Genomic DNA, 27255 nt, shown 5'->3' with positions numbered 1-27255 from the left:
GAGAGGATCATGTGTCGTGTGGTGCAGTGAATAAGGAGAGTCGCCGCCTGGTCTTCACAGGGTTAAATTTCACTTTGAGGGGGAGTTACCGAATCTGCAGTAACATCAGAGCACTTTCCTCAGAGCTGCCAACATCCCAGGAATAAGACCTTCACCGTCAACATCTCAGAGCCAGATCCCGGGAATATACTGCACTACCGGGCACGCGTCGACTCTGTTGGCAAGCCGCGTTTTCTCTGCCGGCTCGGAGTATCCGAGCTCCAGGATCCACTCAATGTCTTAACGTACGTGAGTTTAACCTTATATGAATGTAGTAGCCTAATGTGGGTGTCAGAAAAAACGAACGATTTTTGCCAGTTATTGAACCGAATCTCGTACTTTAAACAAAGGAATCATTTTTTTATTGTATATATATATATATATATATATATATATATATATATATATATATATATATATATATATATATATATATATATATATATATGGTCTGGATTCAATTACTGCAGCAGCAGCAGCTCTGTTACTGTGTAAAGTCCTCATACTGTCTATCGCAATGCCGTCTTATATGTTTTTTACAGATTTCCCACGTGAACACTGAAAATATTGTCACAGTAACGTGTGCTATGCTTTCGCACAGACCAGCCAAATGTGACATTCTAACGTGCTAAATGAAATGTCGCGTGTTTCATTTACCATTGAGTCGTCGATACATTCTTGAGTCTTCAGGCATTTACAGGTCTCACGAAAATGAAGAATATATCTCCTATTCATATCTTTATTAAATCTATTCCACGTGTATTTCTTTTTGCAAATATAACCTGTTGATTTTAAATGTTTCAGTGGAAAAATAGGTTGACGAGACTGATGTTGGCTGCTGGTCTGACCAAAATGCTCAGATGTTTGCATTGCATTCATCACAAGTGACCACATCCAATATCAAGCAGCTTCATGCTGATCCCACACTCATACATGCATTTATCAGGTGCAGCATATTCAGGGTTTTGATAAGTTTGAAGACCCCCTCTTCATCTTTGTGTCTGCAGTTACTTTCCAATGTGAAAACTCTTACATTAGACTAGTGTTGTATTTTCTCATTCAAGGTGAATCATGGCTTAAACTTCATTATTATACTTCGCAGCAGAATCACCGCAAGTCTGAGAATGATAGTGACCTCGTATATTTTATGACCTTAAATAATTGCAGTGCTGACAAACCAGATTTGGTGACTTTGTTTACTTTTGGTTGCAGGTATGATATCAATGCAAAGGAATGTGTGTCATTAAGTCCTGGTTGGTCTTAATGACAGTGCAATGCTTGGAAAAGCTAAGCCTTCAAGCATGAGAACTGCCGCGGTGGCATTAGAGTAAGAGTGATGAGAGGACAAGAGAAATTTCAGTCACTTTAACCATAAGGCCTAGAGTTTCTTCCTTTCCCTCTATGGCATTTTCATCCCCCTTTGCTTCACCATCCCCCATAGTACTTTAAGAGGAGGAAATGCCACAGTAAATACGTTCCTGTTCCACTCTCAAAACTGAAAATGTCGAGGGAACATGTAACACTTTTACAGTGGACTTAAGTTGATGTCATAATATTTTTTTAGTTTTTTTTTTAAGGTTCCTGATATTGTTTTGGGAGTCTCCTACAAAAGGTTTACATTCATGGAAGGTCTAAAATGCTTTTGTCTTATCAAATATGTATTTAATATCACCTAATTTTCCAAAGATTCTTAAACAAATCATTCAAAGCAGTTCTAAAATTCAGTCTCTCTAAATCCCTCCTTTCCGTGAGCCTACTCTGCTCTGATTGGTCAGGTGGCCCAATCTGTTGTGATTGGTCTGCCGCATACAGCACGTGTTGGAAACAATATGCCCATTGGCGTAGTATTTTGAACGTGCAAAAAAAATATAAATTTTTTGAATTAAACTTCTATTATTTATATCTAACTTACAGGTTGTGATTCAGTGAAGCCAACTGGTTCAAATAAACTGGCTACTCAGTCGTCTTTCAAGAGCAAGTGTTTTATGAATCCCGTATTGAACTCCCCGAGATAAGAGAAGCAGTGGTCAGTAAAGTGACGTGTTTTTGTGGGTGGGATCGAGTTGTTTGCAACTTATTACTATAGAACATAGTTGGGAATTATGCAAATGTGAAGTGGGATTCGAATTACTGACAGCTAGTTTATGCTGTTCAGAGTTGATTCTTTCTTTTGGGAGACTATAACTTTATTTATTGTGCACTTTCGGCTTTACAACTTTGCTGATTAATTACATACACATCCAGCTACATTTCACACTGCATGACAGGAAGAATTGGAAATGGCATAACAAGGGCATGTTAAAAAAATGATGCTGGGTGTGACTCATCACGTCAAGACAGTCTTCTTTCTCTGGTTTGTACAATGTTTGCTTTTTTATTGGAACCAGATGTTGGCACTCAACATAGTTTCTCTTCTGTCCCTCATTCTGCACTCTGCAAATGCTATCCAGCCCCTCATAAAAAGACCGACATATTTAAGTGGAGAAAGTAGTCCAAAAAAGAGAAACAAAGGCAACCCTCCATCACGTTAGACTTCAGTAAGACTCGTCTGCACTAACTCTGCTGTCTTTTTCTGCCTCTTTGAGATTTTTTAGACTAAAGGGACTGCTATTGTATTTCACTGTGGACTTCTATAGGTCAGAAAAGAAGTCATGGCAGCTCTGTAATGTGTAGAGTGGGGTTTTACTGAGGTGGCAACATGCTGAGGTAAATGACCTTTGCCCAAAGTGTTTGTTTGTACTGCACTGTTCCCCTCCTAAAAAAACGAATGAAACTGGGATTTTTCCCTTCATACCTATAAAGAAAGGACATGTGGTTTAGGGCCAGATGCAGAAGCCTTTGCTTCCAACATTATCCACTAAGATAATACTTGACCTCCACACACTTTTCTTTATTTTATTATTTATTTAAATGTCTAGCTTTTTTGCAACAAAAGTAAGAGGCCCGGTATATATATATATATATATATATATATATATATATATATATATATATATATATATATATATATATATATATATATATATATATATATATATATATATATATATATATATATATATATGTGTGTGTGTGTGTGTGTGTGTGTGTGTGTGTACTATATGTATTTTAATATGTTAATTTCCGAAACAATGATAACGTTTTAATTTTGGGTTGTACTCTTTAAATGTTGCCTTTAACATTTTATTCTCTCAGGTATTGCAGAAAGCAAATGCTTCCGTGTGTTGTTAGTGGCTATAAACCCATTTTCTTTCTTTGGTCTCTGATTAATAAGTCTGTAGATTTCTCTAACTTTCATAATGATCCATGACAGGACAAACTCTCCTTGTCCATTTTGTTTAGGAAAGAAACTTTGGAAATCATTAGGTCATCGTGCTGCAGAACCAAGACTTTGGTGGCTCTCCATTTTGCCTTTTCTACAAACCACTGTTTACAGTATAGGTTCACAAATGAGATACTTTAATCCTCTGTTAGTACATTGTGCCCGAGGTTTGTGTATAAAACACGTATTTAGATTGTTCATTTTGTATCTCTCTAGCAATCCTGTGGCTTACTGCACTGTTTGTCTTCATTTCATTCCATTAAACATCATTTTAGTAAAGGTTGGAGACAATTATTGTGTGAAAAGAGGATTTTCCTTTGCTTGGTGTTCCATACAGAGTTTGTTTTGTCACTAGATGAACCTTGTTATGGTGTTATGGGTTTGGCAGTGCTTGTACACCAGACAGTTTAATGCTTCTTTTGTACCGGCCTGGAACACCTGAACGACCACACAAGCAGAGAGCTAAAATTATGGTTTACTGCACTTTTAAATGTTTGTAGTTATCATGGGACCTCATGCTGAGAATATTAATTGTATAATGATTTCCTGTGAGGCAGGACTGCATTACATGTTACATCTGCCTTAGCAGCACATTACGGAAACCAGAGTCTTAATGAGGGGCAGTTTGACTAGAATATCATTAAATCACACTTTAACAGTAGGTTTGGTCTACTTCTACTGTGCTATTTGAAGCACAAGATTTATTATCTAGCCTGTAGTACATTAACATTGTACTATTCTAGTACTCAACTGGAATTTTGGTACAGTGGCACTCATTTATTGTTTTCAGGTTTGGATTAATGGCTTCTGAATTATATGATATATAAGTCTAAATTGATAAATGTGACCCTGGACCACAAAACCTGTCATAAGGGTACATTTTTTAAATCAAATCTGAATAAATCTAATCAAAAATAAAATAAAAACAGTAATAGTATGAAATACTGGATTTTCAGCAGTCTGCAGTGTCACGTGATCCTTCAGGAATCATTCTAATATGCTGATTTGCTGCTCAAGAAAAATGTATTTTTTAGCAATATTGTAAACAGCTGTGCTGCTTCGAATTCTTTATGTAATTGATTCGTCTTTTTGCAAAGTGAATTGTAATTGTTTCAGATTTCTTCGGAGGCTTTGTGTGTGCTGTATGCCTTGCCCTCATTTTGTTTGATTCTGTGTCTTGGATGATGGATTGTGTGTTTGCTGTGCAAAGCCAGCCTGCGAGTGCAGCACTATGAAAAGGGTTGCCCATACCTATCAACGGTTGCCATAGCAAACCTCACAAAGCAGCAAGGGTCATATAATAATTGGCAAGCCACATGTTACATTTGAATTGCAAAATGTTACAAGAATCAATATCATTATCACCTCAACTTCCCGCCTATGACCAGCTTCTGCTCTGATCTCCATTCTCAAACAGTTCATTATCCTCAGCCAGTAACTGAAGCAGTGTTAAATGCGGAGGTGTGTTCTGAGGCCATTAAATACATCGATTGCTCCTGCATGTGGCACGAGTACAATCGGGTCTTTGTTCCTGGTACACTGTGTGTTCTTTAGTTATCCAGTGTCCTGTTGACAACTGACAACACACCCCTTGAAATTCGCTCTGTCCAGTGTGTTTATCTCAGAGCTCTGAGATTCTTGGCATTGAGCTGCATGGGGAGGATGTGTCTTGGCTTTCTTTTTTTCAGGTGGATATTTACACATACAGTACTCCGTGTTAAGTGAAAGCCTTGGGGCCGGGGACAGGGGACAGGGAAGAGGAAAGATGGTGTTTATATAGCCATTCTTGGTCCTCTCCGTCTCCTGGACCAAGTATGAAGAGCCGATGAGATGCAAGGGAGGGGAAAATGGACACTAAGAGGTCTTCTGAGGCCAGCGAGAAAGTGATGTTTTTCTTGCACTTTGACCAGGAAGTACTAAAGCCATGTGAGGAAGAGTTATCTTTTTTTTTAAAGGTGTAAGACCCCATATACACACAAATAAGGCCAACTTACTCTATGCCTCATATGGTGACCACATGGTTGGACAGAATATAGAGTTCACTAAGTTTTATTGGCCAGCAGAAGAGCATGAATTGTCTGTTTATATGAAACTGTCAAATTCAATGCTTGATGCCATGTAGTCATTGTAAATTTATGCCACAGTTTATTGAGTGGTAATGATAATGTGTTTTTGTGATTAAGTGTGTCACATTTATTTTTCAGATGTGTCATATTAGGAGGTTTTGATTGTGCAGACATGCTTTTTTGCTAGCATTACCAAAAACAAAGAACAACAACAAAAAAAAAAAAAAACGCTCTAGGCATAGTGTGAGGTCTGTCTATAGGGATACACTAATTCCTACAAATACTTACTTTTTTTTTCTCATGTTTCCTGTAAACTGTGTTTCTGTACCTTGGCCAAGCTTCAAAAATAAACCCGAAGCTATAAACAATGACTACTTTTACTTTTAAAGCTTTACACACTGTGTTGGTTTATTAAAGCGGTAAGACATTGTGTCGAGGGGTAATGAGTAATGACGTGTTTTATTTTTAAACTGATTCATCCTATTTATTACAGCAAAATATATTTATGAATAACGGTACTCTTAATAAATTACAAAGTAATATAAACGGATCAAAAGTTTTTGGTTGGTGTTGAATTTGGGGGTGCTATTTAAAAAAAATATATTTTTAAGCAAGAAAACATTAAATTAATAGGAAATACCTTCACATTGTTATAGGTAGCAATGTATATATGCTGTTCTTTTGAGAGAAAAAACAAATGCAGTTCCAGATAAAATCTTAAGCATAAACATTAATTCAGCAAGGATGCATTAAATTCATAAAAGAATGCCTGAACATTTAATTCATAAAATAATATTAGTAATTACTGATAATGTTTCTTGAGCACCAAATCAGAACATTAGAATGATTTCTGTGACTCTAAAAAAAACTGGAGTAATGGCTGCTGAACATTCAGCTTTGCCATCAAAGGAATACATTTTAAAATACATTAATAGAAAAACTGTAATAATTTTTCACAATATTACTATTTTAACTGTATTTTAGATCAAATAAATGCAGCCTTGGTGAGCAAACGTTTCCCAGCAGCTTCAAGCACATACCATCATGTCAGATTTTAAAATCAGAATTACTCGTTTACTAGTGAAACATCACTTAGGATAAACCATCTCAGTATGGTTCAGCTGTGTCAGTTTCTGTTACTGTTCCCTTTTGAACAACTGAATGAATTCAGTACTGAATGGTTTCAAATCCTACCAGTAATATAGTGCTCATTAATTGATAATACTGCTCAAATAATGGCATTTTGAAGATGTCTTTGTGCTTTCAAATGTCCTAACCGTGTATGAATGTAAATGTGTGTATGAGCTAGTGCAGATATTCTCGCAGTATGGTATCTTGTTATTAAGGTGTGACTGTGCGCTAGATATAAACACGGTATGTTTTCTCTCATCTGTTGTTGTAGACTTGATAGGATCAGGGTGTCGAGACACCAATGCTTTATTCCTGTCTAGAACATCTTAATAACTTGCCAGCATGACACATTCTTCCTCTTTTTCCATTCTTTTTGCCAGGATGGGAAGTCACATGTCTAGAAAGTGCATTGCATTTGTGGATGTTTTGTGCCAAGGTTGCTCTGTCTACCCTGAGTTGCTAAATGATGTCAGTCAGGGGAAGAGCAGCTGGTGCTCTTTGCTCTTATAATAGAATGTACTCAGTAGTTCTAGATGACCAGCAGAAGTCTGGGGTCACATGTGAGGTGCCAGAGTGAGAGGTGAAGCTGATTATGGGTTAGGAACTATTTATGTCTGCTGAGACACAAAAGCATTTGATTACAGGAAAAGAATGAAGCCTGTTTTAAAAACTTATTTGGGACTTGGTTGTGGGTTCGATTCCCAGGGAACACTAAACGCTAAAAAATGTTAGCCTGAATGCACTGTAAGTCACTTTGGATATATTATATTATACATATATACCGTATATAGTTTTATTTAAGTTTTCGTATTTATTATTTCCAGTAGGTTTTAATCAAATTCAAGTAGGTTATGATGTTTTTTTAATTATGTAACATTATTGCAGCATTGTATTGAATGTTCTACAGAAGGCTATTTCAAGGAAAAAGTCTTGGACCCTATTAAATGTGAATGTATTTATAGGCAGCTTGAGTCAGTGGACAAATCACCCAAAAAAAACGTCCCAAATATTTTCATATAAGAGTGACTTGAATTTTTTTTTTTTGATTAAAAACAAATATGCAAAAATAGCCAGTCTGTGGTATGAAGAAGGTGGAGAATGAATAGATCCCAGATGGAAGGGAAGCTCTGACTTCCTGACTTTGGGTGCAGGGCGGGATAATTGCAATGCAGAGACAGCGGGAGATAGAGGCTAAGGGTACTGTCGTCCTGTAATGGACACGCCAAGAAAGGAAAGGTTAGAGAATATAAAAATGTCTCGGTGACCTATCACTTCAGATAAGCCTCGAGGAGAGCCAGTTATCTGTATTAACTCAAAACATGAATGTCATGTGGTCTGTTAAAGGCAGTGAGTGGATTTATGGCTGAACAACGCAGTCACCACAGCAAAATGCTTGAGTCCAGGATGTTTATTAACCTTCTGTTTAAGCACAGCTACTTAGATTTATAGTATTCCCTGTTTATTTACTCAGTCCACCGGGATGAAACCAGAAATGTAACCAGTAAGAGTTCAGAGAGCAAGTGATCAACTTGCACTAAACAAAATTCCCCAGCTTCTGACATGGAACGGGAAAGCTGTGATCGTGTTCATATGCAGTTTGCAGATATCGTATCATCTGAGTGCATGCCAGTGTTTCCTGCATACAACAATGAACAGCGCAAGCTGTGATGCAAACAAATCACTCTTATTAAAGGGTTCTTTTTAATGAGTTATGCAGATGATCCACTATTTGGTTCACAACTGTGTCGCTCACTAAATCTCAAGTTATTATTCATTTACAGTACATACAATTGACCAAGAACTGTCACTTTGTGTATTTTAGGTCCATGAGACCTACACTGGTCACAACAGGGTTTAATCGATTTTGTAATAGATTTTTTTATTATTATTTGTTTAACACATCTTGTCCAAATGTTAGATTGAATCCGCTTTAAATTAAACTTTGATGAGGTGATATATGTTGGAAACTAACACATCATTTTAACTTTTTTTAAACAAACAAGCAGAAATGTTACTTTATGGTGTCATCACTATATGAATCAAAGCATCATTGAATTTATAAATAAACAAAATAAACTAGTTCATATGATTTAGAATAATAAAGTAGTTGAAAACTGATAGCTGAAAAAGTAATGTGATATCTAAATGTAAAAAAAAATAATAATTCCGAAGCCCTGTTTTATACACAAACATATAGTGATCCTCTGAGGACTGCATTTGTATTTGATTTGTAAAACCTGTTGTGATTTCTCTCTGTGTCTGTTTCCTGTCCAGTGCGGGCACCGCTGAGCATGGTCCTCTGCTGAGTTGAGCTGTGGTGCACACGCTGCAGAGAGGAGAGCAAGAGTGCTTCAACTGATCCCGTCTTCACACTTGTTTTGCACAAGGCTGGCCTCCAAACATGTCTGCAGAAGTGGAAACCAGCACACCCCCGGTCGAGCAGGCACCTTTTAAGACACCCTCCAAAAAAGAAAAGAAGAAGGGTATGTGACAGGACAGGGGTCTTCACTTTGCACTCCTCAGTATCTTGCTTTGTTTGTATACAGGCCAGAACTGGGGTTCAAATGGTTCAAATACTTTTAGATCAGCTCTGCCAATCATTGTTCAAAAGGCTGCAGCGTTTCCATTGACTTAATTAGTGGTTTCTCAGTGGAACTTCTCCATTATAAAAGGATATGTAATGTATTGTTATAATAAAGTAAAAAAAACGTAGTAAACGTCTTTGTTGACCTACTTGTATCTCCTAGCACATCATTAGTGGTATAGTGACTGTCCCGCTGAGCTTTACTGTGAGTCTCTTGCTGTGTGTAATATGAGTGTGAGCTGCTCCCAGCATCCACGTCCCCAGAGCACCTACAAAAACCATGCTTGATCCACAACAAACATCTAATGAACCGATTCTGTAGAAAAACTAAGCCCTCATAAGAGTTTTGAAACCTGAAAATACTTCCATTGTACTTTCCACCTCCCTAGATGAAAAGGCAGCTTGTTTGGAGAGCTGGTTAAGAAAACCGTTTTGAGATTACATCCATGATTTATCGGTCAGTCTGGAATCCAAAGGATTTGCCATAATGTTCTCTGGCTGTACAGCTGGAAACAGATAAAAATTGATTTAATAGTTATGTAACCCAAATTCATCAGTTTAATACAACAATCTTAGCTTTCTTTGGAAGGTTTCAGTCATCATTTTTTTTTGTTGTGGAATGTTAAGCATGGATGCGGTTTTTATTAGTTTCATAGGATATTGCTTTAAGCTTTCTGACTTTTTAATATTTGAATATATTTTGAGTTCCTTCCTTATCTACAGATGTGCAGGTTTAACCCATTTATCTGTATGAATAAATTACCTTCACCCTTTTTCTTTATCTTCTTTAGAGTACATTTAGAAACACTGTGCTTGTGTAATTGTAATGGGAAAGTTGCAAATACTGGTAGTACAAAATTCAAGCACCATGTTTTCTGTATTCTCATAACGTTAGCATATTTTCAGCAAATTTTGGATATTAGTTCAGACATTCCCCATTTAAACCTGATCTGAATCACTTTTTGGGTACTTACATGCAAAGCTGATGCAGTTGTACCATGATGATTTTGCTATTATGTTTATGATCTAGTGATTACAGTTGACAAATGAAGGTCTTTCTGGTAAAATAAGGCCCTAGTTCCTCTCAAGAGGACAGTTTGAGTTCAACGAGTTCTTTGACATGTCGTGTAGCGCAGTGCAAAGCTGGCGAACAGCCACCTGCAGAAACCTAAAATCCTCCATCCAGAGCTCCAGGGGCCTCTTTGCCCCAATATTTCTCTGGATTTATTATTCTAAGCTGGAACCTGGTGCACAGTGGTATTGTTTGTCTTGCCTAGCTAATTCATACCAACAGAGCACACTAGTGATGGATTCCATTACAGTCCTGTTGCTGTTTCCACAATATCTTCCAGCTGCGACTGCAAGATACTCTCCAACATGTCTATTTATGAGCCTTTTCCACAGGCATGAAAACAAGCAGAATGATTCCCACAGTCTCACGCTGAGGAGCCAGCAGTGATTTGGGTGATGAGGTGCATCTGGGGTTGAAGGAGGTCTTTCATAGTCATGTTTTGGACATAGAAACAAAAATATATTGATGCAACATCACGTTTGATCTTTCAGCCACATCATTAATGCAAAGTATGTACAGGCCTATTTGCTTTCATATCTTGAAAACTTTTTTTGGACATGGATATGTTTTTTGGCCCTTAAAGTCAACTGTTTGATTTAGAATGGCACACAAATGGCATAGCTTTCCTTCATGATCAGTCTCATTTGTGAGAGCAATAGGCCATTTTTCAGTATGTTTGTGATTTCTCTGCCCACCTCATCTCATGATTTTTTACCAGCCAGACAAAAAACAATTGTCATCTTTAATAAACCATTAAAGGGATAGTTCACCCCAAAATGAAAATTTGATGTTTATCTGCATACCCCCAGGGCATCCAAGATGTAGGTGACTTTGTTTCTTCAGTAGAACACAAACAAAGATTTTTAACTCAAACTGTTGAAGTCTATCAGTCTTATAATGTAAATTGATGGGAATCACGGCTGAAACATACAATAAAAAATAAAATAAAAACATAGACAAACAAAACCCTGTGGCTTGTGACGATACATTGATGTGAAAAGACACAAAATGATCAGTCTGTGCAAGAAACTAAACAGTATTTATATCAGTTTTTACCTCTGATTCAATAATGTCAGAACTGTTAGAAGTCTGCAGGCAGGCGTAAGGAGTCTTCTTCTTCTTCTTGCTTTATGGCGGAATGCAGACTTATGAGTGCATTTTAATTTAGTGTAACATTATAATAGCATTAATATTTTAACTTTTTATCATTTAAAGAAGAAACTAATCCATTTTAGCCTTAATACTATAGAAAAGCACTAAAAGTTTTTCAGTTTGTATTTTCAGCTTGTTTATTTTCATTTAAAATATGGCATGCACTTGTATCAAACAATGGTATAAACATCATTCAATGTAAATTGTGATAATCGTAATTAATAACCGCAATTACAATTTCAAGGAAATAATCAACAGTTATGATTTTTGTCATAATCGTGCAGCCCTAGGTGGCGGTAATGCACTTAAGTCTGCAATCCACAATAAAGCAAGAAGAAGAAGACGTATCACGTTCCTGCTGCTGAGAACGTGCACAACAGGACGCGCTCAGGAGAGTTCTAACAGTTCAGACATTGTGTGAATCAGAGATGAAAATATATATATATATATATATATATATATATATATATATATATATATATAAATACTGTTCAGTTTCTTGCACAGATCAATCGGTTTGTGTCTTTACAGATCAATGTATCATCACGAGCCACAGTGTTTAATCTGGTTTTGTTTGTTTATGTTTTTTTTTTTTTTTTTTTTTTTTTTTTTTTTTGCCGTGATTCCCATCCAGTATTATAAGAATGATAGACTGCAACGGTTTCAGTTAAAAGTCTTGGTTTGTGCTCTACTGATGAAACAAAGTCACAAGTCAATCTTGGATGCCCTGGGGTATGCAGATAAACATCAATTTTTCATTTTTGGGTGAATAATCCCTTTATTAATACAGCTAATATAGATAAAGGTTGGAGATAAGCCACCATTTCAATGTAAAAGTGTTTTTCAGGATGATGGGGTTCTAAACAGAACTGTTACTTTTTGTAAAGAACCTTTAAAGAACCATCCTTTTTTTAGTGTTTGGCACTTTTTTAGCAAGTACTCATATTTATGAGTATTATGTGTTCACATTGAGTAGGGTGTTGTAGAGCAGAAACCTCATGCCTATAAAGTCCCTGCATGGGATGAATGTCAATGCTTGCTGTCCCTCAGCTTGGCCACAGAAGGCATGAGGTCTGGGCCTCTGCCAGGCTGTTCTCTCTCAGTCTCTTTTTGCTTCTCTGTGTCTGGCTCACTCCCTCTTTCTCCGCCTCTGCCATCTCAGAAGTGCCAATGGCCCAAAACGGACATCGCCACATAGTCAGCTGATTGGTTTTTAACCTGAACACAGGGCAGACAGACAAAAAGTCCAAAGAATCAAAAGACAAGTTGAGTTAGATGCTAGTAAAAAGACCCAATTGAAAAGAGGTGAGTTGCTTCTAAGGAAGAGGAACTGATATGAACTTTCAAACAAGCAACTAATATGGCACATATCAAAAACAACACAATTTCAGAGCTATAATGTGGCTAGACTGATATATTAAAACTTGCATTGAGAGAAACCCGATAAAATGCCATGATCAGCTTATCAGTGGCTTTCTGGTGCACTTTGTGTTCATTATAATCAGCCTCCTTCAGATCTTTTTGCACCATTGAGCAAATCGCACATATTTTGATGAGCATCTGGCTAACTTGCTGGTTAGTGATTGAGTAACTTTCAGACTGAGATTCGGAGCTTCTAGAGATAACTCTGTCTCCCAGACAGCTGGTACCATCAGTTCTTTCCGAATGGCATCAATCAGTCCCAGCGACACCCATAATTATGTCGCTGAATCGTTTCTCATTCCACAAAGAATAGAGGATTTCATAAATGATTCTGCTCGGCACAATTCCTTCCCATTTTTAGAATGCTTTTGTTTTGAATGACAGCTGCATTCTGCAAACTATAATCAGTTAATTACATGAAGCAGTATTTTAAAAAGGTTAAATGACGGGCTAGTTCTGCACTACAGAAAGGACACTTAATTAGTGGTTTCACGTATGGGTGAAGAACCTGCTTTTTTCAGCTCTTTTCAAAAGGATAAACCTATTCAAGACATCTACAGTTTTTTTTCCAGCCTTCTCAATTACAAGAACCTTCAGAAATTATTCTAATATGCTGATTTGATGCTGAAGAAACATTTTATTTTATTATTATTATTATTTTAAACTAAATATATTTGATAATAAATATATTTGACTTTTTATATTATATATAAAAAGTCTAAATATCTGTTGTCTCTATCCCTTCAAAAGCATTTGTTGTCATTTATAGTGTATACTGTAAAACTATTTTACTAAATCATTAAATTCTTTCTCCTTTAATACATGGCAACACACACTGTACTAATGATTAAATGTTTCTAATTCTCACAATATTACATTATGTTGTAGATTAACATCTGTCTCTTTATCTCCTCTTCTCAGCTGCAGCAAGCCCAGAGAAAACAGATGAGTTCCTCTTAGCCAGGTTCAAAGGTAATGGAGTTCGCTACAAAGCCAAGTTGATTGGTGTAGATGATGTGCCTGAAGCAAGAGGAGACAAGATGAGCCAAGATGCCATGATGAAACTGAAGGTTAGTGAAAGGTCAAGCATGTTTACTCTTTAGTACATCTTAAGCGACTTCCATTAGCCTAAACTAATGACAGAGACACAAATGGATTTTTTTTTGTAGAAAACTTTCACGATGCATCTTGTTTTAAAGCGCTATAGAAAATAGTGCCTCAATACCACCAGAGAGAAGACTGTGGAAAGGAAACATACCCCGAGATCGCAGTGTTAATTTTGACACGAAATTTTAATTTAGTTTTAGTCTTAGTCTTTTGACTATAATTCTTTTTAGTTTTAGTCAAGTTTTAGTCATCTGATTTGTTTTAATTTTAGTCTTATTTTAGTCGACTAAAATTGCTTGGTATTTTAGTCGACTAAAATTGCTTGGTATTTTAGTCGACTAAAATAAGACTAAAATCAATAACAGATTTACTAGACAATTTTTTACAGCTGGTATAGGAAACAAACTTAAACAAAATATATAAAACACAAATTCAACTTTATTTCAACACAACTGTGTCTTTATTTCGATTCAAAAGCTTTTATGCAGCAACAAACACTGTCATGATAATGTATACAATAACTAGCTGCCAATTGACCATCAATAAAAGAAAAATAAAGTTAGGTCCAGGACCTTAAAGCTTACAGCTGAGCTGAACAATAAGTGCATACATTTAAAGTAAATATTTAATAAGTTGGCAGCTAGGTGGATAAAAAAAAAGTAACAAGATTTTATAAGGTATTCATTTGTCTAGCAATATTGTATGTTTTAAATATACTATAATACTACAATATTGCTAGATTTGTATGTATAATGATAGGATGTGAACATTCATGTTTCACATGACTAATATAGAAATATTTGTGATATTGTCAACAAGTAGAACATTATAAAATATACTAAACATTAGTATTAATCAAATGTATTTATCATGATATTACGTATTAGTATTGTGCTCGCATCTAATTTGAAGAAGGGACTATTTTACAGTACTTTTCAGTTCGTAATATTTAATGCTACAACATCTACGCACTGCACTATTCCAATTTTGCTTAGCTCAATAAACAAAAGAACATCGTTGTAAAATTACATTTGAGAAAATGTCCGGGTGGCTCGTCTGTAAATGTCTTTTCAAATTGGTTGTGTTCTTGCCACGAATGAGCGCTCTGCGTGCTTTACACTTTGTTTTGTTTTGTTCGTCGTCAAACGTGAAGCAACAGCTGCGAATGGAACGGCTACAGCGACCGGAAGTTTGCCGTCACACCGCTGTAGCCAAGAACGTAAAAGTCACTAAGCAACGGTAAAACAGAACAGCGCAACGCAGCATTAATTCATTTATTGAGATCCAAAAAAATATATAATTTAAAAAAGCAAGAGAATGATTGCTTTTGGCGTTAAATGACAATCTTTTGTCAGAAGATGAGTTTTTAATATTGTATGATGTAAATAAGTCTAAAAACATAACATTTATTTACCTAACCTCTCACGTTGTAGCGACTCCGGCAAATCAGCTGTTCTCCCGTAGTAGACCGTTAAATTAGAACGTCACAAAGTAGCAGTTAAATTCGCGCAGGCGCAATACAACGCCAGAATGGCGTTGCCGTTCCAACAGAGGCTGTTGCTTAAAGTCCCTATCACCTCTTCGAATGCCGACTTCCCGGGAGCTCATAAAAACTGAAAACCTTCGCTTCACGTCTCAATAAGTCAGGCTCTGATTGGTTCTCTTCTCTCATGCAGTCTGTTCTGTTTTGCCGGTTCTTTTGCTCATTCCTCGCATCTCTGCCGTCTGCTGATTTGATTTTCGTCACAGTCTATTTTCGTCTCGTCCTTTATTCGTTGACGATAATATCAATCAATTTAGTCATAGTTTTAGTCTCCATCAGTGCCTTCTATTTTAGTTTTCGTTTCGTTTTCGTCGGCAAAAATATATTCGTGACGAAAATAATGACGAAAATATTTAGTCAACGAAATTAACACTGCGAGATCGTTAGATTTGAGAAAAAAGAGACATCTGAAGAAACTATGTTTTGTGCAGAAAGAGAATAATGGAGTCAACAAAACTTTTTTCAGTATTTCTGACATTATTATTACTGCATGAATTCATTTTTATGGCCTTTGTAGTTTGTCTAATCCCATGTTTCCTTCACAGTTTATTCAGTAATCCAAATGGTTTGATAGACATTTTTGCAGGACACTAACTGCATCCAGGATCAAGACGTTTTTTTCATTCTCAGGAAGCATTGATTAGTCATTTATTTTCTCTCTGTGATCACAGGGCAAGGCAGTGGCTGCTCGCTCTCAGGGCAAACACAAGCAGAGAGTCTGGGTGAACATTTCTCTCTCAGGAATCACTGTTACTGACGAGAAAACAGGGGTGCGTTTCTTTCACTTTGTATAAACTCTTTAACTAAATTATCATTTGGTACTCCATATACAGTATTCATTGTTATTTTGTTTTGACTTCTCCAGGCAGCAATACTGGAGCATGCAGTAAATAAGATCTCCTTCATCGCTCGGGATGTCACTGACAGCAGAGCGTTTGGCTATGTGTGCGGCGCGGAGGGCCAGCACCAGTTCATCGCCATTAAAACTGCACAGCAGGTCCAGTGAGATTTTATTGAGCAAAGCTCTTTCCTCCCTCCCTCACTCATGCCTTAGGCACACACAGATAAACTTGTTCTCTCTTTCCCTCACTCACAAACATTAACCCATAAACCTGCAGGAAACATGCCATCTAACACGCTGTTTGTGTTTTCACTCAGGCAGAGCCTCTCGTCATTGACCTGAAGGATCTTTTCCAGTTAATCTTCAATATGAAGAAAAAAGAAGTGGAGGGCTCAAAGAAGGTGCGGGAGCCCTTGCAATCATTTTTAGATGATTCTAGGATATATGAGCTGATGAGAAACATTTACACACATACAACGCAACAAGTTTTATACACCACTGTTTGAAATGTTGGGGTTAGGAGGACTTTTTTTTAAAAGAAACTAATAATTTTATTAAGCAAGGGGTGCATCAAATTTATCAAAAGTTACTGTAAAGACATCTATAATGTTAAAGATTTCTTTTTAGTTTGCATGATGGGATTAGGTGTTATGATCCCAATATTCAGCACCATTTAGCTGCACTGCACCATAGAACATTTTCTCCTTCTCTGTGAGCAGAACACAGCGAGACGCAGCAATCATTATGCTCTTATTTTGGCTTAATCCATGTCCAATTATCAGTCGTTAATTTACAATTCCTTTATGTGTGACTGGGATACAATGAGAAAAATGAACTAGCATGGTAGTCTTTAAATGCTGTTCTATTCATCAAAGTATATTAGTCATCATTTATAATAATGTGAAATGTTTCTCAAGCAGAAGCAGAAAATCCGCTTATCAGAATGATTTCTGAATGGCTGCTAAAAATTCAGCTTTACCATCACAGGAATAAATGACATTTTGAAATTTGAACATAAAAAACTGATATTTTAAATTGTTATAATATCTCACCTTAATACTGTTTCTATTCTATTTCAATACAGTACAAATAAATAAATGCAGCTTTGATGAGCATAAGAAACATCTTTCAGAAACATAAAAAAAAAAAATTACTAACTCAAACTTTTGAAAGGTAGTGTATATCTACAATGTATATCTAGTGTATACAAACCGAATTATAATGTATATCATCACAAACCTTTTTGAAGACTTTATGTAAATTTCTAACACATTAGCACGTCTAAACTTTATTATCTCAGACAAAACAGAAAGACTGTAAACCTTCCCTTCTAGTGTGACTTTCTGTTCAGCTGTGCTTCCGTCGGTGTCATACAAACATTTATTTCTGTCCTACTAATCAGATCTTGTTTTTTCTTTAGGACGAAAACAATAAAGTGATGGAGGTAAGTACTGAGACCTTAAATGAATCAGCTGCTTAATGTTCAAGTCATACTGGATATTTTTGCCTCTGCAACTTGTTTCTCAATTTCTATTAATCTTACCTCAACAGAATGGCAGCGAAGGCTCACACAATGACAGAAAAGTGAGTATGACTTCTTGTGGTATGGTTAACATTCTCCAAATGGTCTTGATCCTTGCAAAAGAACAGTGAGAGACTTTTGTTAGTTGCCTCCATCCTGAAGGCTTCCAGATGCCAGTAGTAGCGTTGTGTCTCTCTGGCCCAGATCCTAAAGCCCCCTGCTGGGTTGTCTTCATGTTGTTGTTCACCATTTGCACACAGCACCTAAACTAGTCTCCTTAGGGGGTGAAAGCTAATGAAGTTAGCAGACAGGAAATAACTGAGACACATCACATAGCAGCAGCTCTGGCCATTCTCCAGTCTTTGAAAAAAAACAAAAAAACAATTTGCCTCATTCTCTTCACTGCTCACTTCCTCCCATTCATCTGCCCACCGTATGAATAGCTCTTCTCTTAGGTGTTTTGGTTACTGTGACTCTGTTTGGCTTCTGTAATTTGGTCTGAATCTTGTTTTTTCTTTTGCAATTTTGCAGGGAATTGAACAGCTAGACTTGTTTGGAGACATGTCGACCCCACCGGACTTAAACTCTGCCTCGGTAAGACTTTCGGGCAAGAATGAGTCACGCATACTGCTGATGTACAAACATACACCTTCAGGCTTTTTTACTCCAATTTAGCTTATTAATGGTTTGTATTGACAGTGACACTCTGCTTTATTAATACAAAAAGATACACTAATGTTATTAATGTTATTTCCACGTAAATCTATCATACAACGGCTCATTTACCAGACCAAAGCAACATTATCCAAGTGAGACATGACACTGTTTCAAAGAGACTAGTGCCATTCAGACATGTCTAGTGTCCTGCTATAGTCCTTGTTTAGTCTCTGGTGCTTGATTGACCTCAAATGAAGAAAATGCCGTCATGGGGAGTAGAAGGCCTGGGTTCAGGCCAACGAAAATAACAAGCAAGAAAAACTTAACAAGGATCAGTTGTTTGAAGACACTGCTCTTTAGAGGAAATTTAAAGCCATATGAGGCTGTTTGTTTCTTCAAAATTATGAATTCTTAGCCCCTTGAAAGTATTAAATAGGTTACATGTAAAATATAAGAGGTAGAACAAAATAAATCTTCCCATAGCCTGTCATCTTCTGCTTGGTGTTTGCATTCATGGTGAGATTTTTATAAGTGGTGTTGATGCAGAGTTTGTTTTATTCTTCTAACACTGCAATCATTGTGAGAGAACAAGTTAACAGGTAATGTGTCCATTACCATCCATTTTTAGTCATCCATTATTCAACCCGTGTTTTGTGTGGCCAAAAGCATGGTACATTGGAGAAAAAACACTTGAGTAGGGTTGCCGACTTCGGTAGAGGAGGATAAGGGACATAAGTCTTTCAATTTCACCATTTACAATAAATGAAATAAAGCTAGAAATAGCTGCCCTCCTGTGATTCTTGATTCTTCCCTTACTGTCAAATGTAGTGTCTATGTAGCATTTCCAGTGTTAAAGGGTTAGTTCACCCAAATATTAAAATTATGTCATTAATAACTCACCCTCATGTTGTTCCAAACCATTAAGACCTCCGTTCATCTTCGGAACACAGATATTTTAGATTTAGTCCGAAAGCTTTCTGTCCCTCCATTGAAAATGTATGTATGGTACACTGTCCATGTCCAGAAAGGTAATTAAAACATCTTCAAAGTAGTCCGTGTGACATCAGAGGGTCAGTTAGAATTTTTTGAAGCATTGAAAATACATTTTGGTCCAAAAATAGCAAAAACTACGAATTTATTCAGCATTTTCTTCTCTTCCGTGTCTGTTGTGAGCGCGTTTACTGCAGTTTAGTGATATCCAGTTCACGAACGAATCACTCGATGTAACCGGATCTTCTTTAACCCATTCACCAAATCGAACTATAAATTCTGGTCTTTTTAACTTTCTATTCATCAAAGAATACTGAAAAAAAAAAAAAAAAAAAAAATATATATATATATATATATATATATATATATATATATATATATATATATATATATATATCACAGTTTCCACAAACATATTAAGCAACACAACCATTTTCAACATTAATAATAAGAAGAAATCTTTCTTGAGCTCCAGATCAGCATATTGGAATGATTTCTGAAGGATCGTTTGACACTGAAGACTGAAATAATGACTGTTGAAAATACAGCTTTGCCATCACAGGAACAAATTAAGTAAAAAAAAAATATATATTGTAATAATATTTCACAATATTACTGTATTTGTGTAGATTTCTTTCCCTCCTAAAAGCTTAGCAAATTAAGGACAAACTGCATGTCATGATTCTGCCCTCGTGTCCTTGATTTTTCCTAGTCTTGAGGCAGGATCATGACAGACCCATGTTTTGTGTACAAGCGCATGGCCTTGTCTTTGGGCCATGTGCTTGTGTTGTCTCGTTCCCTTGCCCCGCCCCCCTTGTTATCCTAGTCGTGTCGTGATTGTCCTATCTGTAACACCTGTCGTGTCTTAATTGTTCCCCCTATTTAGATCTCCTAGTGTGCTCTGTCCTGCGTCGGTTCATTGTGTTTCTCAGATGTGTTCTACTTATGTGATCGTGTGTGAGATTGTGCTGTACCCTCTGAAGTCCTTGTATTACCGTGAGTGTTTGTAGTTAGTGTCAAGAGTTTGTTTGTCTTATCAATCCTGCCCTGTTAAGTTGTTTAGTTCCTGCCCTAGCTGTTGTTTTCCCCCTCGTGGGTTTTGTTTTCCCCTTTTTGTATTTAATAAACCCTTTGTGTTGAGAATCCCTGTCTGCACCTGAGTTCCTCCCTTACCAATACCTGACAGAATGAACCGACCACAAGGGAACTCAGCAGACAGGAGGCAATACTGGATGTTGTCAGCCAGCAAGCGAGATTGTTTTGAGGGCTCTCGCCTTGTGGTGTTCCGGGGGACCAGGGGAGGTCGTTCCGGAGCGAGCGGGCGAGAGGAGGAGCCCCAGAGGTCCCCACCTACCCAGCTGCCAACGGTTCCAGAGGGTCGTATCCTGGCCGTGGCCACTCTGGGGGATCAGGCACAGATGCCCGACCCAGCAGCGGTGAGCTTGCCCGAGCCAGCAGCGGAGAGCGCTGGCGTGCCCGAGCCAGCAGCAGTGAGCGTGTCCGAGTCAGCAGCGGTGAGCGCTAGCGTGCCCGAGCCGGGAAAGAAAGCTGTATGCAAGTCGGCAGTCGTGAGAGCGGAGGAGAGAGCCGCGGCCGATTCTGCAGCAAAGACTCTTGTACAGTCGGTTTCATCTCATAAGGAGATGCCAATTGTCCTAGCTGCTAAAGCATTTTCTGATTATTTGTCCCGTCTTGTCCAAATTTTAGAAATCCCCGTCAGTCCTGTCTTGTCCCCTGACCCTGTCCCCAGAAGTCCCAAATGTCCAGCCGTTGTCTCCCCGTGTCCTGTTGATGTGGCCCCGTGTCCTGTTGATGTGGCCCCGTGTCCTGTTGATGTGGCCCCGTGTCCCGTTAATGTCCCCCCGTGTCCTGTGGTCCCCCGTGTCCAGTAGATGTTGTCCCCCCGTGTCCAGTAGATGTTGTCCCCCCGTGTCCAGTAGATGTTGTCTCCCCGTGTCCAGTAGATGTTGTCTCCCCGTGTCCTGTTGATGTGGCCCCGTGTCCTGTGGTCCCCCCGTGTCCAGTAGATGTCGTCTCCCCGCGTCCCGTAAGTGTTGTCCCGCGTCCCTTGTCTGGTCCTGTCATGTCCCCTGTCAGTTGTCCCGAGACCCCTCCCCGTCCCTCACCACCCAGACCTGCCCGTACCCCCCATCGTCAGCCTTCGTCCTGTCCTCCTAGGATTCCTACCCCTCCCACCCGCCCTGGTCTGTCCCCCATGAACTTTGTGGTCCCGCCCCCTCCCCTTCCCTGTTTGTTTTTTTTGATTTGTCACCCCAACCCTGCCGTTGTGTACTCATGTTTGCCTTTGTTGTTATTTGTCATGTCCTGTTGGTTTGTGTCTGTGTCCCAGTCTGTCATGTCAGTCGTGTCCCGTGTTTGATGTTCCCTTGAGGAGCGTCTGGAAGCCGCTCCTTAAGGGAGGGGTTCTGTCATGATTCTGCCCTCGTGTCCTTGATTTTTCCTAGTCTTGAGGCAGGATCATGACAGACCCATGTTTTGTGTACAAGCGCATGGCCTTGTCTTTGGGCCATGTGCTTGTGTTGTCTCGTTCCCTTGCCCCGCCCCCCTTGTTATCCTAGTCGTGTCGTGATTGTCCTATCTGTAACACCTGTCGTGTCTTAATTGTTCCCCCTATTTAGATCTCCTAGTGTGCTCTGTCCTGCGTCGGTTCATTGTGTTTCTCAGATGTGTTCTACTTATGTGATCGTGTGTGAGATTGTGCTGTACCCTCTGAAGTCCTTGTATTACCGTGAGTGTTTGTAGTTAGTGTCAAGAGTTTGTTTGTCTTATCAATCCTGCCCTGTTAAGTTGTTTAGTTCCTGCCCTAGCTGTTGTTTTCCCCCTCGTGGGTTTTGTTTTCCCCTTTTTGTATTTAATAAACCCTTTGTGTTGAGAATCCCTGTCTGCACCTGAGTTCCTCCCTTACCAATACCTGACACTGCATCCTGTGAGAAATTAAAATGAAACTTGGATGCAGGATGGTTGGCAGCCGTACACTTATGTCATGAATCCCCATCTTGTTTGCATTTCTGATTGATTGAACTACACAGCATCTACCTTAACAAGTTATTTTACTCCATGCATGACTTCATCTGTGCACCACACAAAAATGCATTCATGTATTGTTGACTTTGTCTTATTTTTTTGTCTTTCCTTCTCCTCCAAATCGTCTTTCAGGAGTCAGAGGACATCCTATTGATGGATCTGTCCACTGAGATAGACAGCAATCAGAACTGTGTTAAAGGAAACCCCTTCACCTCACCTTCTGTCTGCAGAGCCCCATCCAGCCTCTCGCCTGAGAACCCCTTCTCTTCTCAAATCAATTTCTTCCCCACCCCTATCCATGACCCGTTCAGTGATGACCCATTTTCCAAAAGTGACGACCAATCAATCAAGGACGACTCTGCCCCAGCCAACCACAGCCCTAATAACTTGTTCAATGGTGGCCCCAAGAATGGTGACTCTGACTACTTAGGCCAGCAGTTTGACCAACTCTCCAGCAGGACAGTCATCCATGCTCTCAGCAATGGCCACTGGCCTGTAGATGACAGAGCTGCGGAAGCCACTAGCTGGTCTCAGAATACTGTCCCAGTTCAAGAGCAGAACGGACATGGGAAAGTGATTCCTAATCCGTTTGTGGGAGGTCCGGAGAAGATGCAGCCAGTGCAGAATGGAGTGAATCATGAGAATGGAGGAATAGAGTCACCTGTCAATCAAACCAAGGATTCAGTCATTATAAGCCCTCCACCACTCAACATGAAAGCCGGGAGGGGCAGAAGAACTGTAAAGGTGAGGTTGCAGTGATTTTAATTTGATTATTAAATGCCTCTTGCACATTCTACTTTACTTCTTAATGCTTTCTTCTTTCTAAACTTGCATGTTTATCTAACACCTCTTTATGATCTGGTAATGTTTTTTGCCCCAGTTTTCAATGCTTCATTGAGTTGTACTCATAAGGTAAGGATTGATTTACTAATGCCTTTCGTATCACATAGAGATATGTGTATGTGTGTGTGTGTGTGTGTGTGTGTGTGTGTGTGTGTGTGTGTATACTTTATATATTAAGGACCAAATGCACCAAAATGAAAATTCTGAAAAGTGGTACATGAGTGGAGTGTTCACATGCACCGTGAACCATGCAACACACATTCATAGAGTGGAGCACAAGCTCACAGTGATGATGGCTAGAAGGAGACTGAACACTGCCAAGCGGTGTGGTGCAGCACAGCTTGGCGTATATTTTTGCCTCATATTTTCGGCCCAAAATCTAAAATGCTATTTTCCGCAGCCAAAATTTTGGTGCATCCCTAATTTAGCTCTCTCTTTCGTTTATAACTGTTTTTATATCTTTTATAGTCCCCTTCCAATGAAAAGCTCGAGACGGATCCATTTGTTTCACAGAGCCAGTCGGAATCACCACCTCCTCAACCTGAGAACTGCCCTGTCAACTCTGTCAGTCTGTTCATCCGGAGCCCTTCCTCCACCGACACACTCACAGCTCTTGGTACGACATATGAGACAATAAATAAATATCTTGACATTTGTGAAGATTCCAAAAAGCGCTTTTTCAAAATGTCAGTGATTCGTATTCAAATGAAAGCCTATGCCTAGCTTGAGTGTTGTTCTGTTCATATATTCCTGTAGCTCATACAGTAGGGCACGGCCCTAGCAATGCTAAGGATCATGGGTTTGATTCTCAGGGGATGCTTGAACTGATCAAATGTTGAATGCAGTGTTAAGTCACTAAAAGACATCAGGGTCCAAAATTACTACCTAGCAAGTGCCAAACACATCGAAAAATAGACAATGGTGAACGAATAAAACATTACATGATTTATAAGCAATGTACATGATTCAAATAGACTAAAGTACAGTAAATTCACAAAAGGAGGGCAGATATGGTGATTATCACACTGTTGAAATTAAAAATGTCTCTTTGTGCCAAAAGGAATGCATGGTCCATTCAATTCTTGTCATAAGCGGAACACTAAATAAGTGCAGCTTTGTAATATTTCTTCCTCTTTTTATCAACACTATATTTTCTTTAAAGAAGGTTTGTCTTTACAAGCTCCACCTCCAGTCTCCACTCCTGGAGCGGCTCTGTGGAATCAGCCCCTCCCCTCCATCTTCCCCAGCACCACCGGTGTCTCTCAGCCCTTCACTCAAGCACCTGTCTTCTCCTCTTCTCCTGCGCCTGCCTGGGGAAATATTCCTGGAAGTATAGGAACTTCAAATGCTACCCAACAGCTTCCATCATGGACCACCACCCCAGTCTCCAATGGAATCAATGGGTCCTGGACCCCTCATTCAACCCTGGGGAACCCCTTCCAGACCAGCGTATTTCCACCCAGCCTTGTGCCCGATGAACAGCAGAGCTCCAGTCCCCCTCCACTGGTTCCACCTCGGGCAGTAGCTACCAAAGACGCTCCAAAGGTGGACAGTAATGCTTTTGTTGACCTGGATCCTCTAGGAGAAAAGGAGAAGAGAGATATAAAGGACATGTTTAAGGATTTCCAGATGGCTAAGCCACCAAACGTGCCAGCAAGGAAAGGTGAGCAGATAGAGGTCTGTTGGTTATTAAAATCTCAGCTGTTTTAACAATTACATGAGAGTGCCATAAAATCCGTCTCTGCATCTGACATCAGTTGAGTTGCTCATAACGTACATTTGGGAATGCATATTTCAGTTACCTTTTATTTCAAGTAACATGGTTTTCTATGGATTTTGTCTTAATGACCCTTCCATCAACCAACATCAGAGAACCATGAACATGCAAATGTGTTGTTAAATTATTATTGAAGTATTAATGTGAAGACTTGGGGGGGTACTTCAAGTAAATATTTTATATCTAAGGGCCTTTGGCTCACAAAACATTTGGGAATCCGTACTGTAGGTTATATCTTTGCTAACATCTTGATAACATACAACATTTTTGTCACTGCAGAGCCACTGAAGATTGGAGGACAGAACCCAATCGACAACTCCTTTGGAAAAAATCTGTTTGGCACATCTGTACCTGCAACTGTACGTGTATTTGCATTATTTTAAGAGATTATGAAATTTTTTATCAATTTTTTTTAGCTCAAGAATATGTTTCTTAATATTTATGTTTCTGATTTCTTTTGGCCTTTACAGAGTGCTCCTCCCATAAAGACAGTGGGCTTAGATCCTTTCAGAGAACCATTTGGAAACCCATTTGCATGATAGCCGGCCACCTTGATGACTCCATAGGTTCCAAGTCAAACAAAAATCACTGAACAAGAAATTATGCAAAAAAAAAAAAAAAAAACAATTCCACCCCAGATGTTTCAGCTTTATAATGTTGTGGTTGAGCTAATGGATACACGACAACAACCGTTTTTCACAGAGCACCATTTTTATGTATCTTTCCCACTAAAGTGCATCCTGTTCAAGAGCAGGTCTCTTAGCTCTGATGTCACAGCCAGTGTCTGACAGCCAAATGAAGTGTGTGCATCCCTCCTAGTTTTATAAACCACAATCATGGATGGACAGGCTAAAAATAAACCATCATCCAGTGCTGGTCTGCTGTTAAAACATGATTAAAGCAAACAAACATGAATTTGAGTGCATTGTGTCTCTAAATGACAACATGATGAGGGTGGTTTTACTTTCTGTACTAAAAGCACTCAAAAGCAATTTTGTCATTTTCGCACCAGTAGACAAGTAATTGCTGTCTTGTCTGATGATTTTTCTTCATTGCAGTATTATTTTGACATTATATGTTTACTTTTCCACATTTTTCCACAACAGCTTTAAGGCATTAGTGGTCAATACTGGCATATAAACTGAATAAGATTACAGAGTTTTTTAAATATTAAATGTCCAAACACAAAATGACATGATGGACAGCAGAGAGAAAGTGTATATAATATCTATAATGATGCTCTGATATGATAACTGTGCAATCACCATCTAATGATCTTCTCTGTACTGGTCACATGATACATACTGTTCTGGCCTGTTCATTATAAAGAGCAACTGACTCTAATCAACCTGTTTTTGAACTGGATCCCTTGCAAGATGTTATTTACTTTGATCTGTATTCAGTGTTCTGTTATTTGTGAGGTGGTCAGCTTGCGACATTCACTTATATATATATATATATATATATATATATATATATATATATACAGTGTATACTGTCATTATGTCAAAAGTGTTGATTTGACATTGTATTTAATGAATAATCTTACATTGCTACTACTGGCATGTTGTCAGTGGTCCTGCAACTATAAACAGTCAAAAATCATATCTATCCATAGAATTGGAGGATGATGCCCAATATTATTTAAGCATGTTGTTTTGCGTGTAACGTGATGATTCAGAATGTTTTAGGTCATATTTGAAAAAAAAAATGTCTGACTGATCAATGATATGTCACTACACTGCTCTTTATTTTCAGTGGTTGCCACCTGACAAATTAAGTAGGAAAAACATATTGTGAGGCTTAAAAGTGCAACAGACATGCATTAATCTCTAAATTAATGGTTTAGCAAAAATAAAAAGTATACTGCCTGTACTGGATGCTAAAACCTCGTCAGAATGGACTATGTGAATAAATATCTGCTCTGTTATGCACTATGCCATCTCTACATGGATGCTATAGAAGTAAGGTGTTTTTTTTTTTGTTTTTTTTTTTATGTAGTCGCTGCAATGACCTGGAATTCTAGTTAGTGGAATAGATTCATAATTGTTCTATTTATCTTTTACAAAGTTTGTATTCAAGTCTGTATAAGACCAGTTAGGTCTATTTTACAATAAAGTGATGACAGGCTGAATAATTTGA

At 38.3% G+C, this 27255-nt stretch overlaps 1 protein-coding gene across 3 annotated transcripts; it reads left to right on the top strand.

Moving 5' to 3' along the window:
* LOC113078799 (disabled homolog 2-like) lies at nt 1-27255 on the top strand. 3 transcript variants are annotated; one of them, XM_026251120.1, is made up of 14 exons: nt 1-284; nt 8833-9041; nt 13710-13858; nt 16110-16208; nt 16304-16435; nt 16597-16680; nt 17700-17723; nt 17831-17863; nt 18333-18395; nt 22626-23237; nt 23805-23952; nt 24502-24999; nt 25393-25472; nt 25584-27255. In XM_026251120.1, exons 2-14 carry the CDS (start codon nt 8960-8962, stop codon nt 25650-25652), a joined length of 2073 nt encoding a protein of 690 aa, XP_026106905.1. In that variant the 5' UTR covers nt 1-284; nt 8833-8959; the 3' UTR covers nt 25653-27255. The 3 variants fall into 3 exon arrangements, with proteins under 3 accessions (XP_026106905.1, XP_026106889.1, XP_026106899.1); XM_026251104.1 differs by having other exon boundaries at nt 3-284; nt 24499-24999; XM_026251114.1 differs by having other exon boundaries at nt 3-288; nt 24499-24999.

This window comes from Carassius auratus, chromosome 5 (genome assembly GCF_003368295.1).
Source record: "Carassius auratus strain Wakin chromosome 5, ASM336829v1, whole genome shotgun sequence".
Taxonomy (NCBI): domain Eukaryota; kingdom Metazoa; phylum Chordata; class Actinopteri; order Cypriniformes; family Cyprinidae; genus Carassius; species Carassius auratus.
This window is presented reverse-complemented; position numbering and strand designations above follow the sequence as displayed.

Excerpts from the sequence above, each read along its gene's own strand:
- LOC113078799 (XM_026251104.1), top strand. The coding sequence starts at position 8,960 with ATGTCTGCAGAAGTGGAAACCAGCACACCCCCGGTCGAGCAGGCACCT. Across the intron at positions 16,436-16,596 it reads CCATTAAAACTGCACAGCAG|GCAGAGCCTCTCGTCATTGA; the intron begins GTCCAGTGAGAT and ends GTTTTCACTCAG. Across the intron at positions 25,000-25,392 it reads AAACGTGCCAGCAAGGAAAG|AGCCACTGAAGATTGGAGGA; the intron begins GTGAGCAGATAG and ends TTGTCACTGCAG.